Source organism: Lepidochelys olivacea (genome assembly GCF_965140295.1).
Source record: "Lepidochelys olivacea isolate rLepOli2 genome assembly, chromosome: 11".
Taxonomy (NCBI): domain Eukaryota; kingdom Metazoa; phylum Chordata; order Testudines; family Cheloniidae; genus Lepidochelys; species Lepidochelys olivacea.
The window spans coordinates 56,737,437-56,754,965 of record NC_140421.1 but is presented as its reverse complement, the minus strand read 5'-3'; the positions used below and the strand labels follow the sequence as shown (position 1 = coordinate 56,754,965).

Here is a 17,529-nt window from a genome sequence, read left to right as displayed (position 1 = left end):
CTGCTCACATTTGGCTGAACTGTTTACACAGATAAGAGTTGCACTGTTCATCCCTTAAGGCCTGATGCTGACTATAGAATTCCATGTGAGATTTGCCATTGACTTTTTAGTGGAAGCAGCATCTGGCCCTCAGTCTTCGGCTATACTGTATTTTAAATGTCCCTTATCATATTTTCCTGAGGTTTTTCCTTTCACTGCTCTCTGAGGCAGGGATTGCATCTCTGTGTGTTCGTGAAAAGTCATGTGCAGTGATAGCACTATGGAAATAATACAGAAGTTACCAGAGTCTGCTTGTAGCAAGCTCATCTCACCTGATTTGATTGGAAGCGCTTTACTGAAAGGTCTATTGAGTATGAATGAACACTTCTGCAGGTGGTTGTGGGGTTTTGGGTCCGGTTTTGGTCCATATTGGTCAATATTTGGTCAATATTAATTACCGAATTATCAAAAATAACAAAAATCTCTTAGCACTTTAAACCTGTGCAGTGTTTTACAAACATTCGGTAAGGCAGGGCTTGGTGAGGAACCTGTGGACCAGATCCTGAGCGTGACTGAAGAACTCTGTGACATTTAGGAAGGGGAACAGGGTGCAAAACTGGCCTTAAACCACCTTTTGTGCTCTCCTGATCCTGGGGCCATGCTGACATATGGTCTGTGGCATAAATTAGAGCAGCCATATACCAGCTGCCAGTGGCTACAAGTAGAGATTCTAGCAGTCAGATCAGCAGGTATAAGGGAGCCCTAACCATGCTGCTTTTCTCTGCCGCTGCCGCCTATGTTGCCATTGAAGAAGGGGTGGCCTAGCAGAAGCAGCTCTTTGCCACCCATTGATCCTTTTGTGCTGAGGAATCCTCCAGTGACTGGCTACAGCAGCTTTATGGTATCTTTGCACCAGCAGAACGACACTGAGCAACCCGAACTGCTCTAAAATAAATGGCTTTGCAAGGAAATCATACAGTGTGTTGAAATGCTGGGAAAACAAAAGCCAGCTTTCCCAGTGAGCTCCCCACTGTGTTCTTTGTTATGACTGGCTTGCTGTCATTTCTGGGATTTTAAAGTCCTCCTGTTTACATCAGTCTGCTTAACTACATGTGGGACGTAACTCGCTCTTTGGAATTCTCCCATGGAAAAGTAAAGGAAGGAAGCTGAGGGAGGATGGAGCTATTGCATCCTGTACCCTTCAGAGGGGAGTGGCCACAAATAGCTTAGTTTGAAGGACGTAATACTTTATATATTTTAACTTAGGATGTTTGAACCTAGATAAGCCCTTGATTAAAGGAGGACAGTCAATTGTGTGTAACTGGTGGAAACTCCTTAGGAGTTTGAGACCATCCTTCTTAAATCCCTTCCTTATAATGACAGAAGGAAGAGAGAAAATGCAGAAGCACCTTTCTGAAGTGGTGATTGCACAATGATGATAGTATAGTGTTAGTTCTTCAACACTGAGCTGCACTGTCTGGTTCCAGAAGGCAACTTTTAAAAACCTTACTGCATATCACTGGAGACAGGGCTGACGCATGAATAACAGGAGCCATGCAGAATACCTCCTGTTGAACGTCTCACTTTCTGATTCTCCAGTTCATTAACTGGGTCTGATATGAAGGAGTGCAGTTTAGGATCAGCAGGGATCCTTTGCAGTAGTGAGGTAAGGCTAGAATGTGCAATGAAGTGTGGATCCTTTACAGGCAACTTTAGGATTGTATTAAATACGCTTTCTCTGTTAAAATTGTTTTCCCCCTGGAAAGCCTGTGAAACGTTCAGTCGGCTATGGAAAATTATTTGACTGTTATCAGAGTATAAATCACACTTAGTCACTTAACATTTGGAAGTAGGGGAAGGTTGAAAAAGGCTCTGAACTTCATTTAGTGCATTTTAAGTGAATTGCTTTAATATAATTTACCTAGAGACTTGCTTTCTGGGGATGCTTTTGTTCACAAGATTTAATTTGCTTACTAAACTTTAAGAAGAGGAGTGAGACCTCAGGATTAAATTTGCCTTCTCCCTTTTAATGTGTGTTGATACCACTTTCAATTGCTTTTAAGCATTTCTTTTTTTTTGCTGATGTAGAAGAGAAGTGAGGTTGTTTCACTGCTTAAAGTACACACACAAGATTCTCCAGTGAATTATGTGATGCTTCCTTTATTTGTGCCCACAGAACTCTTTAATATTGCAAAAGCATGCATCTTTTTACAGTGTATCAAAATGAAAACTGTCAGTGTTAGCAGGTAGGGACAGAAATTTGTGCCTTCTCAGCCACATAAAGCCAATACAGATTTTTATTAAACATAAAGAATTTTAACAACTGAAACAACAAAGAATCAATGAAATTTACAACATGCATTCTTTGTTTCAGTTGTTAGAATTCTTTGTGTTTAATAAAAATCTGAGTGCATTTACGAGCATCACAATGCTGTAAAAGTAATGGATGTTAAATCCCCAGGATTTCATTGAAAATCTCAGCCTAGAGGTCTACTGGTGATTGGTGCAGAATTAAGACCTGATGGTTTGCATCTCTGCCCAATAATGAAAACAAGCAATTTAACTAACATTCTAGTAAAAAAGAAAATATTAGTGAAAATGTTCAAACTTGACTAAAATGGAGAGGAGGCAGATCATTCTTTATAGTATGTTTACTAGAGAACTTGATGTCAGGTCAATGAAACTCACTTTGAGACAAAAATATACTTGTTAAAGGAATATACTCGCTGCACATCAGTTTCTGCAGATCAGGTGACACTTACTTTAAGAAAACACCTGACAAAAATAATAACCTGTCTTAAAAGGATACTTTGAAACCTTCCCCAGTCTGAGATCCACTTCAATATCTTCCGTAATACGTACGGACAATGTTGCTAGCACCGTGATCGATCTTTTCCAGGCTGTGCTGCATGAATGTTTTTGAAGATCTTTTTGAAGAGCTTTAGATTGCAAGACCCTTCTAAAGCGGTGAATGATGATGATGATTAAAAATGTTCATAAAAAATGTTCACAGCAACTGAATGTATTTGACATAACTTTTTCTCTAAGCTGTATGTCACAAACTCTTTTTCAACCTACTAAACAAAAAGGAATTGATTTATAGTAACTTTTAAGTAGTTAAATAGCTACGGGCAGCATATTTTTCTTTCACAAAGTGAATAGTCCTCGTGAAGGTTCAGGGCTGGAGTATTTTTAGAAATTTTTTTATTCCAAAGGGACAAAATGTTTCTCTAAATTTGCGCTCAGTTTAGCTGATAGATGTTACAAGCTGTTCTGTAACACAAACTAATGAGCCTGTAGTTCTCTTGTCTCTGTGTTTCATTGTCTGCAAGTTTAGGCATTGGGAACCAGAATCATCTTTATAAATGATGCTTCAGCAGCAATGCATTTGTTAATTATGTGAATTCAGAGATAACATAGTGCAACCTTGATTTTTCATTCCACGCTAATCTAGACTTCCCTATTATCCAAACAGAACCATGGCTTTCCTGACTTAAGGTGAGAATGTGACCCTGTTTCAGATAACAGTTGGTTCCATTTAAGTGCTGCTCCGTTAATCAAGGATGCGCTGCCTGAGTGGCTATTGTAGGGGGTGTTCTTGATGATCTTCATCGGTGGTGCTTAAGAAAAGAGCTGTAAGACTAAGCACCACAACATCTCACTTACAGAGTGCACACTTCAAAGCCTGATGACTGGCTTCCATGTTTATTAACTAAAGATTTTGGGCGTCCTCAAACTACGTGAGTTAGAAGAACCTCATAGGAAGGACCTTCACTCTAGAACCTTGTAAAAAACCACACATTTGCATTATGAGTTTTGTGAAACAATATGCAGGATCCATTCTGATTGATCAAGTAATCACAATGATCATAATGTAATGCCATCAGAGAGACTTAGTAACATGGCCACTAACTTTCTGGCCAAGGAGACCTGACAAGACTCTCCTCTGAGCCCGTTGATGTGGCTTCTTACTTGGCCAGGGAAGTTGCTCTTGAGTGTGGAAAGCCTTTCCCCATTCATACTTTTCAACAGTTGGGATGCTGCAACCCAGAGAAACTGAGGCCAGAAAATGAGCATGGATCTGCACATGGCCATTCAGAGCACTATTACTATCAGGCTAGCCTCAGGCTTGGTAATTTTGTAATGTTGTTAGAAGATTCTGTTTTCTAACTCTTTTCAACTTGTATAAAATACCAACAAATGATTCGGAGGAGGTATATTTTAGGAGTTTATCCTTTTTCCTTGGGCAGAGTAGCAAAAAAGATATGACACACAGAGTTTAATAAATCTATTTTCCTCGTTCGATGCAATAGGATTTCTAATGTCAGATACTCACCCTTCAGCAGTAGTACAGATCCTGTGTTGTGAGATGCAAATAAATGGCAGTACATTTGAGGTGGGGTGTGACTCCTAGGAGGCAGTGTTATTGCTTCTATCAGCCTTTGAGAATACTTGACTTTTTAAGTGCTTGGATTCATATTTTGCTGAAACACTTAATTTTCAAATCCCAGTTTACAATTTCAGCTGGTTAGAAGAAAGAGGAGAAAACAAGATCAGCTGAAACTTGCATTCTTTGATGAGGTAGCAGTAATATGTACTCGATGAGATTCTTTGCCAGTGGTTCTCAAACTTTTTTTTCCACGGACCACTTGAAAATTACTGAAAGTCTCAGCGGACCACTTAGTGATCTTTCCAAATGTTGTTTTTACCATTAGCTAGCCATTGTAAAGCATGTTGGAGAAAAGTGCTATATAAAAAACCCCTTAATAATAAACGATTTTTGTTCTACACATAAAAGCACACAGCTCATATTTTAATATCCGTAGTCTTACCTTTCTAATGCGATGGATGTGCCCTCTCTCCCTGGCCATGGCAGCCCTTAAGCTGGGGCTGGGAAGGAGAGAGGGTCTCTCCCCAGCCACAGCAGCCACAGAGCTCAGGCTGGGAAGGAGGGCCGTCTCTCCCCGGCAGCTGCAGCCCCGGAGCTGAGGAAAGTCGCTTCATTCTCTGGCTGCCGCAGGCCTGCATTTCCCAAATTCCCCCCACCCCCTCTTCTCACCCCACTGCCCCCTCCCATCTTTACCCTGTTCCCCCCCCAAGGCAACCACCTCACCTTACACATGCGTCTTCTCCAGGGTCCAGGCACCTAATTAGTGGAGCCACGCCTGCGCAGCTCCACTATTTAGGTGGGTGGCCCTTCATTCTCTTGTGTGCAGCTGTCCAGGCGCACACCTTAGAGGGAACTATCTGCGGACCACCTGAATGGAGCTCGCGGACCACGGTTTGAGAACCTCTGCTCTATGCTATAAGTCTTCGTGCCTGGGATTTTTGTAAGTATAGGAGAAACCTAACCCCAACTGATAATTCCACAGTTGAATGTAAAACGACTTCAGCGTACCCTGTTCTATCTTTCCTAGGCAATCAATCTATTTTTAACAAAGCAAGAATTATCAAGTAAGAGAGAGCCTTCTGTTTTGTAGTTATATGACATCGATCATTAATCTTCTCTCTCAATTTGTGACATGAAGCTGTGGATCTCTCTTGAGATATTTAGTTATGGATTTAACAAATATAGCAAATCTTTGATTGCCAGCCAATCAAAAAAGGACCTTCTTTTCATTTTATTTTTTAGAAGATTATATTTCATCCATTGGATAATGTAACTGTTGTTATGACTTTGTAAATGTGGGAAAAATCCCAGATGATTTTTTTATAGCTCTTTAGTATTTTGCATGTTAAAACGATATTGAATAAAGTCAAACATGTTTTGGCTGGATGCCTGTCATAATCTTTGCATAGAAAAATGAGCTGCTCCATAATGGTATCTTGAAATCAAATTGTAAATTTAAAAAACACCTGATATGATTTTTGTTAATCAATGAAATTTAAAAAACACAAACTTTGTTAAAAATTATTTTTCAAAAGTTTTCCTCTTACAATTCTAAATCGTGTATGTCAAATCTTATGTGGTCCCTAGGATACATAGTTGTAGGGATTTCTGACCATACAGACTTGGGCTTGATTCATCAAACAAAAGAGTGTTTGTTTAATTTTCATCGTACCTGTGTGCTTGGAAGCAGCTCTACCGGCAAGGTCTTTCAGCTTGGATGGGGATGCAGGCAGGACTGCTGCTCTTAGCTATAGGAGAGCAGGTTTAAACTCCGTCTGGGGCTCAACAGAAATGCTACCAGTGCAGACTGCTGAGGGCCATGGGTAGAATCAGTGGTCTCTGGAGACTTTTCTCTAGGGGAAAGAGAATTTTCTGTTTCATTTTTCTCCAGTCAAGCCCTGCAGATTCCCCCATTTTGCCTTGATGTAGATCTCCCCATCCAGACCTTTCATTATGACCATCTAGCCTCAGGCCCATTCAAAGTACGCAAATACTACTACTTAATTAGCCAGGAAGACCACACCAAAGTGACGCATTTCTTCTGAAGGCTGAGGCCATCCTCTCTACAGCAATCCCAGTTTCTGTTGGCTCATTCAGCAAAACTGTGGCACCAAGGATTAAGGGTAATTCCAGGAATTCAATCCAATAATGAGTCGTGTGTTCACTAGTGTTAGAATGCCTGGTGGCTAAACAAGGAATATATTTTCAGTGTTAACTGTGGAAACTGTTTATCCGAGACAACAAAGTAAAGAGACAGCAATTAAAAGCTGAGACTGCATGATGAAGCTAGCACTATAGTAGCAAAATGAAATCAGAACTATAAGGGTAGTGCAGTTAGTCTGAAAAGTGACTTTGCAAAAATGGTACCTTCTTATTCAACAAGGCTGTTTGCTATACATATCCCAGCTTATGTCTGTTGACAGCAGTGACACAAATTTGTTTTTACTCTAGGTATCCTTGCAGAGTTAACAATGGCAAGGAAAAATGAGTTGGCTTCTATTCCTTTTTGCGCATTGTCAACAGGATTGTTCACTAAGGTCCAGTTTGTTACGCCTGTGTAAAACTGTGGGCAGTAGTAGTTTTGCACAGTTGTCACCGAAGACGCAATTTGAGGACATTGGGTTACACAGCTGGATCTGGGAGCCTCATTTGTCTGAAGAACTTTTATTATTGATGATGAAGCATGAGAAGGAAAAAATTCATTTTGATTCTCAAATTCAAGGTTTTGTTTACAGGGCTAGTAGGTTTGTTTTGTTTGTTTTTTAATTTACTCATAAACTGAACAATTTGATCTGGAAGTAATTGAGACGTGGTTAACATGCAACCACTCAATACTATTTGAACAAGTCATTTTTTTTGGAGTAGATCAGCAGTTTGAAAGAACTTAGCTGAATCCCACATCCACCAAATTGTATTACATCATTATGTAGTAATTGTTAATTTCTAGAGCTTGTTGTATCTGATAGAACATTGTTAGGGTTTTTTCCTACCCGGGCAAAGAGATAACTACATACAGGAATTTGGGGATCTTGCATTGCTAGAGCGGAAATTTGACTTGGTAAATTATTGATGTATGAAGACTGTAGTTTATTGCATGCTGTATGTTGTGGTCACTGATTGTAGACAAATTGTTTGGCACAGATTCCAACTCAATCAGCCAGCTGAACAAATAGCAATAGGATTAACTGCCAAAAAAGGGTCTACAATTGCTTAAAACTGAAGTTGCCCATGGATGAATGCAGCAGTCCTGGCCTGTGGCTTCCAGTCCTTTTCAGGACTTTGACTGCAGACCACAGACCAAGGACCACAGAACTAGTTTCTGAGAAAATTAGCTCAGAGTTTTAGCTCAGAGTTTCTCTCTCTCTCTCTCTCTCTCTCTCTCTGTATGTGTGAGAGAGTGAGTCAGTCCATAGGTATATTTTATTTTTTTTGTATATTAGTTTAGTTTTCATTTTTATTGGTGTGTAAGGAAAATATTTGTTTTGTTTAAATCCATGCACCGAAGTTTTAAATTATCTTCCCACTGATAATCATTCTTCCCGTTGAATGATATAACACAAATAGCAAATAACCATATTAAAAAAAAAAAAAAGCCCCTACCCTGAACAAACAAATTTATAATTTGTGTGGAGTGAGCTGTCTCGCAAATCTGTCATTTTTATTAATTTTCCCCACCTCTCTATTGTACTAGCAGTTGCAGCACCAAGGAGGACTACACTTGATTTAGAAGCATGGTTAGAAATGGCAGTGTTTCTTGCTGAAAGGGGAGAGAAGCAGGATGCTAATTACGTAGGATATTGTTTTACATCCTGACTAAACAAATTGAAATGTTAGGAAAATCTGGAACCTTCTCAGCTACTCAATATTTCAGAGGCAGCTTGCACCTTCTGCAGCTTCTTCATTTAGGGCCTGCTCCAAAGCTGGTTGAAGTCAATGGAAAGACTCCCAGTGACTATAGTGGGTGACACAAAGGCCCCCTGGCAAAGGGTCCACTATTCTTTGCAAACAGCTCTCATCTCAGACCTGACAAACTTGCAACATCAAACACACTGCCTACAGGGTATTTGTCCATAAAGGGTAACATGTAAGGTCTCTATTGAAAGCTTGTCACTTATTATTGTTCCTAATCTATGCATGATGTGTGTTCAGGTAATATTTAAGGATTAGTGTAACTATACTGACATTTATGCCCTTCTGGCCTTAAGGTTAAAAGACGTCACTCAGGGAGCGATATCAGGTGGCGATGGCTTACTTATGCATCAGGGAGTTGCCATCCCTCCCTGGTTAGCTGGTGAGGTCAGGAAAAGTACAGTTGTCTACCATTGCCCCATCACAGAACAGTTAGTGGAAAGCCATCAAAGACAACTGCAAACAACTGAAACCACATGGAGGTTTGAAGAAAAAAAAAGGAACATTTATAGCAGACAAAGGGAAGAGAGACTCTGGATCCATTCATTGAGGAGACAGCTTATTGAGTGGGGGTATTTTTAATGAAAGGTTAGATCCTGGTTCATGTGAAGCCAGTCAGCTTTGCAACAGACTGAACTTTGGGTGGGAACCTATTTTGTTCAATAGGAAAGGTAGCTATAAATAAGTGCAGGCCCTGCTTCAAGTTTTATGATTTTGTTTTGTAACCATTTGTTTCCATCACTGTCCCTTGTTTCCAGTGGAATCTCTATTCTTTCTTAAACAAACCTTCTTTTGGTTCACTACAAGTGCGGTGTGTTATACAGGAGTGGTGGTTTAAAGTGAAACTGGTAAACTGGGGTACTCTTTTGGGAGCAGAGGATCTGGGATTTCTGTGAGTAGCCAGTGTCAGGGGCTGGACATCACAGGGGAATGATTCAAGGGAACTTGGGAACTGGAGTGCACTTCTTGTTAACCCGAAAGGCAAAAGAAAGGGCTAGCATAGCCCAGAGCAGAGTGCTTGAGAGGCTGATGGTGTTAGGGAGCAAACACCCAACCCTCGCAGGCAAGACTCCCTCATGCTGGAGGCAGGGGGTAACAAGATGACTCTCTGTCCTAGGTACCTCAAGAATCATCACAGTTGGCTTTGGATTGGGCCCTTAAAGAACAAATGTTAAACATTTTAGTTGTCGAGACGTTGTTGATAAAGTCACATTTTGTTGCTTAAAATATTTATTGCATTCTTCCATTACCTGAAGCAATACATTGTGTTTTCATGCTAATGTGTACAATATACTGAATGTCTTTCCTTGTGAATCTGATCTAAATAGAACACTCTCCAATTCAGTTCATACTTGAATTCAAGAAACAAGAGCACGTTACAGCAACTGGCTCTTGTCGGACAACTATAGTTCCCTAGGCATAATAATGAAAAATGAATCATTTGAAATGATTCGTGTTTCAGATAATTGAGCGAATATTCAGTGTAATAGATTGTCATGGGATGTGACTGTTTCGGGTAAGTATGGTTCATGACGTAGCAAAACATGTATGTGAGGAGTGCTTTGCTACACTGTTGATCTTTGAAAAATTAAAATGTGCCCAGTTGAATGGTGAGAGATGATGGAATGGCACAGCATTGAACTGCATGTCATTGACGCTGAAAAAGTTGGTATGATAATAATGAAGAAAACATTTACATGGTTTAGGCCCTGATCCTGTTTGTGCCTGATCTTATGCACTATGAATATTCCATTGAAGTTAATGTGTAAAGTTAAGCGTGTGGGTAAATCTATGCAGGATCACAGTCTGTAGACAGTTGATGTGACTGAGGAATAAGGAAACTATTTCAGACTGATAAGGATGTTACCGTGGTTGGGACTGGGAGTTAATAATAGTGGTCCAGAATGTCCTGACCCCTACATCCAAACATAGAGAGGACCATCTTCATAGAAATCTCCCCGACTCCTGTGTGGAAGTAGGGGTCACCTATCTCTGTGGAGGTGGTGTCTGGGTGTGTTCAGGGAAGAGCAGGATGCCAGCAATTGCACATGGTCTTCCCTCCAGCCCCATGGGGATAATACTAATCAGATCTTGTCTAGATTATGTTTCCGCACAGGACTTCACCCACTCCTGCCATCTCCAAGGGGCAGTTATGACTAGTGTGTGAGTAGAGCCATGCTGCTCTGAGGGAGCAGGGTACTCACCAGAGCAGTGTGGAGGCACGAGGGCTTCTGTGCAGATTACTTTGGCCTTTTGTGAATCCATGGAGATCCTCCAGAGTCATGGGCAGGCCTAGAACAATCAGGGAGGAACTCCATCAGATAAATGATCCTTGCAGAAATTCTTTCCTGATTTTTGGGCCAGTAACTCTTTGCACATCCATAGTGTCTTGTATATGAGGATTTCAAAGCACAATGCTAACATAAATGAATTTTAGTCTTGCAGCATGCCTTCAAGGTAAGGAAGCAGTCATCTTCTTCCCATTTTATAGACAAGGAAACTGAGGCACAGAACAATGACATGATCTGCCCAAAGTCATATAGGAAGTTTGTGGAACAGAGCCCAGGACTTCTGACACCCACTCTTGTAATTTAACTATATACAAACAAAATCAATAAATAAAATTCAAGTGCTTTAAATAATATCAGACTGCATTCATCTTTGAAAATAGCCGTGAGATTTAAAAGCTTGTGTTTTGATTTTGAAAGGAGATTATATGTTCTTCTAGGTAAACTAATTACACAGCGAATTGTGGTACCATGATTCAGGAGAATACTGTGTACATACACAGAGCTGAATATTCAGTGTAGAGAATTCAGCTAAGTATATATATATTTGTGACATTTTAAATAATAAAACTGTATTTTTCTTCTTTTCTTTCTTAGATGGAGTACACATTTCTAGGAACATAGGGCTGAATTCTACAATCCTCATTCATGTGAGTGCTCTCATCAAGTCCAAAAGGACTACTTGCATGAATAAGGATTGCACATTAAAACCCAGAGGAGGCTACATGTTCAGTGAATACATTTTAGGAGTGTAGCAATGTACACTCATGCCCATGCAATTAAATAGAAATATTTTTTAAAATTAACATGGGTAAACAAGTGCAGTGAGAGAGAAGGCTCTGTGAGCCTAGTTATGTGCCTACCAAAGCATCTGAGCTCAACTAAACTTGTAAAATATCAGGGTGAACTTTTTGTATAAATAATTCCACATCGACTTACATCAGCTTGTCTGTTGGCAGTCAACTCCTGTTGTGCTCTCCTTTGCTCTCTGTGAACAGCTTCTCAGCCTGCATTCCTTTCATTCCAACAAGAGCCTGGGTACCTGAAAAGTAAGTTGTCACCTGGTGAAAATCTCTTTTTATTGATGCCAACACCAAAATGTTAATTAACTTAAGAGTAACATTTTCCTCGCCCAATCCTTCTTTACTTCTTCACAGATACCATGCATTCTATTAAGTGCCTGATCCTCTACCTTGCTGAGAGCATCCTAGAGGTTTTGAACACCGTGAATGCTTACTGGAGTCAGCTAAGAACTGAGAGTGCTGAGCTGCCTAACAGCAGTTGCTTGGCATCTTGCAGGACAAGACCTTAGGAGCATTAAACCTCCTCCTTTCTTCTCTAGGGGATATACTTTATTAAAGAAACAATATATTAAAAAAAATTGATGTACCTGAACTACTGTATTGCTGCTCTGTCCATTGGGTTTCACTATATTGCAGCTGGGGAATGCTGGAGTGTCACATGACCGAGCGAGGGGGACAGCTCTGATGAGAATGTACAATGTGGCACCTCTAAGATGAAAAGCAGAATGGTGTTTTCAGTTGCACCATGCTGCTTGTTCCCATTAGCCTAGATATTGAAAGTAACACTAAGTAAAGTCTTTGGAATTTAATACTTTGCCTTTGCAGGTTACCTTTAACAAGATGCCGTACATTTACTATATTTATATGTCTGTCTGCTCTCTTTGCACAAATGGATATAAATACCAGCAGTGGAGTGAAAGGCCATTTATCATTGACCGTTTCATTTTAATGCCCATCAGTCTGGATAAGAAACCACCACAAACAAACATTCTGTTTAGTGTAAGATCCAAGATTAATGGTCTTTTGGTTTACTCTCAACCCCCACCCCCCCCAAAAAAAAAACCAACAAAAAAACCGACAACCAAACCTGCAGATTATAAAGAAAAGGGGTTATTTGCCCAAAGAACTGTAGATTATTAAATGTGAAAGAACGTTAAGGCCTCTCTATCTTGTTGCTAGTCATTTCCTGGCTACTATCACCTGACCTATATCTGGGTTACATGCTGGGCAGAATCCACTGATGTTAGTGGCTAATATTAGTTACCATTTTACAGAAAGAGGTTTTCTTTTTGCTGTTGCAGATGAGAATTCTCCTGCCAATTTCTGGGATTCCAAGAACCGGGGAGTGACGGGCACACAAAAAGGACAAATCATATGGCGAATTGAACCTGGCCCCTATTTTATGGAACGTAAGTACCTATGTGTGTAATACAGGGTGGGCATGGACATGGAAACCAGCAGTCCCTAAGGGTTGTTAGTTGCTATGACTTTTTATCAAAGTCTGCTAAACAAAGCAGCTTATGGTTAGTGATATTTCCATGTCTGACAGCATTTTGAAATCACCTCTGTTAGCTGTTTTTACAAAGAGCCATGCTTTGGAAGGGAAAACTAAACAGACCCTTGAGTGTGTTTAGGGTATTGTCACATGTAGGGCTGCTTTTTAGCACTCTTGCAGTGCCAGGCATGGCACTATAGGTATGCCCTTCCTTAGTCTAGAAGTTGTGGCGGCTAGGGATGTAGAATACGAAACGGTTAACCAGTAAGCATTAGTCTTACTGGATAACTGACCCTAGCCTTCATCCCCAGGACCGGATGGCCTCAGCCCCTCTCCATTTAATTGGTTAACCGATTAAATGACATAATTTTAAACTTTTTAAACGGATATTTACATCCCTAGTGGCCGCTGGAGCAGGGTGGCCCTTGCCATCAACTCTGCGTCAGTGTCTAAAAACGGTCAAATAGAATAAAAAATTCAGAGTTTGGCTGTCTGTGCTTTTTAAAGAAAAACACCTCAAAGGCAAGCACTTAGTCCTACTTAAGGCCCTGACCTGGTTCTGGGACTTGGGGCAAGCACTGGAGAGCTCCTCCTCTGTTCCAGTCTCACCCAGTTCTGCCTCTGAGACTGAGAAGAAGCCTCCTGAACTGACCTGCTGGCTTCTGATTGATCACTGTCTCCTCCTGGCCCTTCTAGGTCTGTGGAGACTAAGTCTTGTTGGTAGCCTGGCCTGAGCAGGGGCGTGTCATGGCAGCAGCTCCTCCAGCTGGGGGCAGAGAAGAACTGATAGACCCCCTCACAGTTATGTATAGAGGAAGTAAGGTTGTATATCCTTGGGCCATTGGAGCACCCTTTGGGCGTGTTCTAAGACCTGAAGCTGAAGAAAGTTGTGCATTTTTACTCCAAAAATGTTCTTCCACTCTGAGACCTAGTTTATAGTAGCAAAAAAGATACTTCTATATTGTAGCACCATACGTATGCCTGGCCCTTTAGATAAAAGTTGTAAGGAGATGGAGGTCCCTGCCCCTAATAAATTGTTAATCTCTATCTGCCATCATTATTTCTTTGCTTTGTCCAACTAAGTAAAGCAGCAAGAATTAGTGAGTGGAGCTAAAGTCTCATGGGTACAAAGAGAGGGTATGGCTGGTAGGGTGTTTTGACCCCAGACCTTTAAAACTTGTTCCCTGTTCCCTCTCTGTAAGAGCCTGGAGTATGATAGCCTGGTGCAAAATTCACCTTTTACTCCTTTCCTGTCAGGAAACAAGTGTTGGGTAGGGCTGGGTAGTAGTTGTGTGGGGAGGATGATTGTTATATCTATATTGTTGCTATAGGATTTTATTTGATTTGTTTGGGGTAATTGACAAATCTGGTTGTTAATGTGCTTTTAAATGATTTTCAAGGGTGTCCTGAGGAGTGGATGGGAGCTTTTATTGTAGAGTAGTAAAACTCCAAATGTGTAAATAATGAACTATATGCATGTTATGTTTGGAATAAATACATATAATTTTGGGGATCTTTTTAAAAAATTGACTTAAGTAAAAGGTTAGAGCTGCTTTAAAATTTTCAGTTATTTTTTTAAATGAAACTTTTTCTGGAAATTTTCTATTTTCATCAATCATATTTGCAGGAGGAATTTTAGGGAGAAAAAAACTTTTTTCCACCACTTTCTGCAAAAACAAAAAAAGGATTTTTTGACCAGCTTTATTAAAAATAGTAATGAGACCTTGAGTAGCTGACTCCAAAAAGGAGTTTAACTATGAAGAGCTAGATGAAAGGAGCAAGCTGTAAGGAGAGATTTAAAGGAGAAGAGTGAGGTTACTTTGAGGATGGTGAGAGGGAGCTTTTCCAAGTATAGGGAGCAACATTAGGAAAAAGGCAGAGTTGTGTGGGAGAAGTATCATTTCCCTCCTATTTAAACTAAAAATTAATATCCCCCCACCCCCCAATTATTGATTTCCTGATACTTTAATTTCCTCCTGCTGTCCTCCATATGCCCCGATGTTCTTTTTACAGCAGTAGTTTGAGGCCTGCTTTCTCTTGTGGATGTTAAAATAGCAGAGGTGCACATGAAAAGCAGCTTTAAGTCACCTGATTTCTCTATGTCTCAGGAATCCCCACCACCATTCCCCAGCTCAGCTGCTTTGGTTTGATCTTTATTTAAAAATCTGAATTGGGAGCTCCCAATTTAATGGATTAAGTTAAGTAAAACTTAAAAGGCTGCCAGCCACCTCTGAAACACTGAATACAGTGGTAGCTTCTCTTTGAAGTTAAACTCCTTGAGAGGTACTGGCAGCCAAAATTCAAATTACAAAGTTGTGCCCCTTCCTAATTCAGTCACCAATCTTCATAAGCAACTGGGCTGCTGTGAAGTGTTACTTTTCACATGAAAAGGAACTGTTTTACCTTCTGTAATTTTAATCAACTGGGAGAAATCCATGCGATAATCCTGGAATGATGTGGATGAACTTGTTAGAAATTCTAATCTGTCTGGCATCAAAGGTGCAAAGACAATTCTGTCATAGAAGAGATGAGGAAAGCTTCAAGGGCTGCTTTGCAACCCAATTTGCCTGAAAGTAACAAATGTTGCCTGGGGGGAGGCATAGCTCAGTGGTTTGAGCATTGGCCTGCTAAACCCAGGGTTGTGAGTTCAATCCTTGAGGGGGCCATTTAAGTATTTGGGGCAAAAATTGGGGATTGGTCCTGCTTTGAGCAGGGGGTTGGACTAGAGGACCTCCTGAAGTCCCTTCCAATCCTGATATTCTATGATGCTATGGTATTTAAAAAAAAAAGAGAGAGAGAGAGAAATTATGCCTGTCTGTTATTACCTCATTTTACATTGGGATGCTGTTAACTGTTTGTAGGTCTTGATGCAAATTACCCACCAAGGGTCTGTGCATTTCATAACATGGTTCTGAAAGTACAATAGAACATTATAGAAACATAATAAAAAGTCCTAATAGAATAAAAATGAAATGAATTCAGATAATTCATTAAAATAAAATAAGTGTGTGGGGTGGAGGGGAGGTATAGGATAGGAAGCTAATAAACACTGGGGGCTGGGGAAACATCAAATTATTTTGGCAGTATTTTAGCCATGGACTAAGATGGATGTCTGGGGAATGCCACACACTTAGGCCCATCACAGAAAATGTACAATTGCCTGCTGACTTGAGGTGCAATGTTTGGATCTGTAAATGGCTGGTTTTGTGCAGATACAACATACCATCAAGACCAGAGTCAAGGTGAATATTTCAAATATACTTGGGTTCCAGGGGTAGGGCTATAAAAAACCAGCAATGTTAGCTTAAAATCAGCTAGCCACTTCACAGGCAGCCAACATAAAGAATGCAAGCCAGGTCTAATGTGATCACTGTTGTTTTTGGCATTTAACAATTATGCCACTGTATTATGAACAAGGTACAAGCAATTGAAAAGCCCACATGACACTCTTCAAGAGGGAATGTCAATCTAATATTGTGTTTGTTAGCACAAGGTATTGCTATTGCGAAGTGTCCCAGGATAAATATGCCACTAGTAGTATGCGTTTCCATTCAGGGCTTGACCACAAGAGACACCTAACTTCCTGCAGTAGGGAATCAGCATGAACGATATGTCCTGTAGGTGACAGCTGTCCTTCTGCAAGACTTGTTTTCTTCCAGGGTTGAAGTTAAGTGGCAGATGGATGCATTGGACCTAATATTTTCCAAACACGCCTCCAGAGCAGTGGCCATCAAGCTAAAGCTATGTAGTTGGGTTTCATCAGTGTACCAATAATACCTACCCTGCATTTAGAAACGAACTCGATGTATCTGAAACTATGGGTCATAGTTTAGATCCTTGCGGTTTGCGATATTTAAATCGCTTAGTGATTACACTGCTCTTCTCTTGGAATGACTGGAACAACTAAAAGACAGTTCCAGGCACAGCAATGCCCTCTATTTCCTGAAACTACAATCCATGGTCAGTGTGTCAAATGCTACTGAGGGCCCAGCATGAACAAAATGACTAGTTGACCGCAATCCAAACCTTGCAGCAGACTTATTCGTGACCCTGACAAGCACAGCCTAAATGCCAAAGGCTGGTACTCAAATGGGAATTATTGGTATTCCAATGCACCTAAAGTTGAGTAGCTGCTGCTTTCTCAGTTCTCTTTCTCAAATGGTGTAGGTATGAGACTTGGTGGTAAGTGACAAGTACTCGAGTATGAAGAGAAGGTTTCTTATCTAAAGATAGCTAGCATACTCACTAAGAGAAGTGCTGATAATACCTGTTAATGATATTACAGCCACACCGTGTGCTAAATAATCAGGGTGGTCTACGAGGAATCTGGAATGACCAATTCCATCACGTTCGCTTTTATCGGTGAGAGTTGGGTAGATTGGGCCAAAGGCTCCTTCTGCTATCCCCAAAGCTTACATCCTTTTCAGAGAGGCATTTTACATTTTATGCCCTGAAAAAGCTGCTTAACTTTTTGTGAGTAGTCCCAGTCAATTGGATTGGTCATATGTTTAAAGTCAGGCACATGGTTTAGTACCTATTAAGGCCCTAATTTAGGGTATCTTCAATCCCTTTAGGTTAGTTGCTCCATTCATTCATTCTCCCATCATATAACCTCTCCTTACGGAACCATCTTCCATTCACGCCATTGCCAAACACATAACAAAC

General features: G+C 40.5%; 1 protein-coding gene across 4 annotated transcripts in view; it reads left to right on the top strand.

The window, feature by feature from the left end:
- Positions 1-17,529, top strand: part of HECW2 (HECT, C2 and WW domain containing E3 ubiquitin protein ligase 2) — a 256,577-nt gene that overhangs the window by 131,622 nt on the left and 107,426 nt on the right. For all 4 annotated transcript variants that reach the window (XR_014713565.1, XM_084643180.1, XM_084643182.1 and 1 more), the window contains exon 3: positions 12,671-12,778. Coding sequence is in view for 3 of the 4 variants with exons in the window: in XM_084643180.1 (XP_084499306.1) it covers positions 12,671-12,778 (108 nt within the window). In the remaining variant the exon portion in view is untranslated. The remainder of the gene's footprint in view (positions 1-12,670; positions 12,779-17,529) is intronic.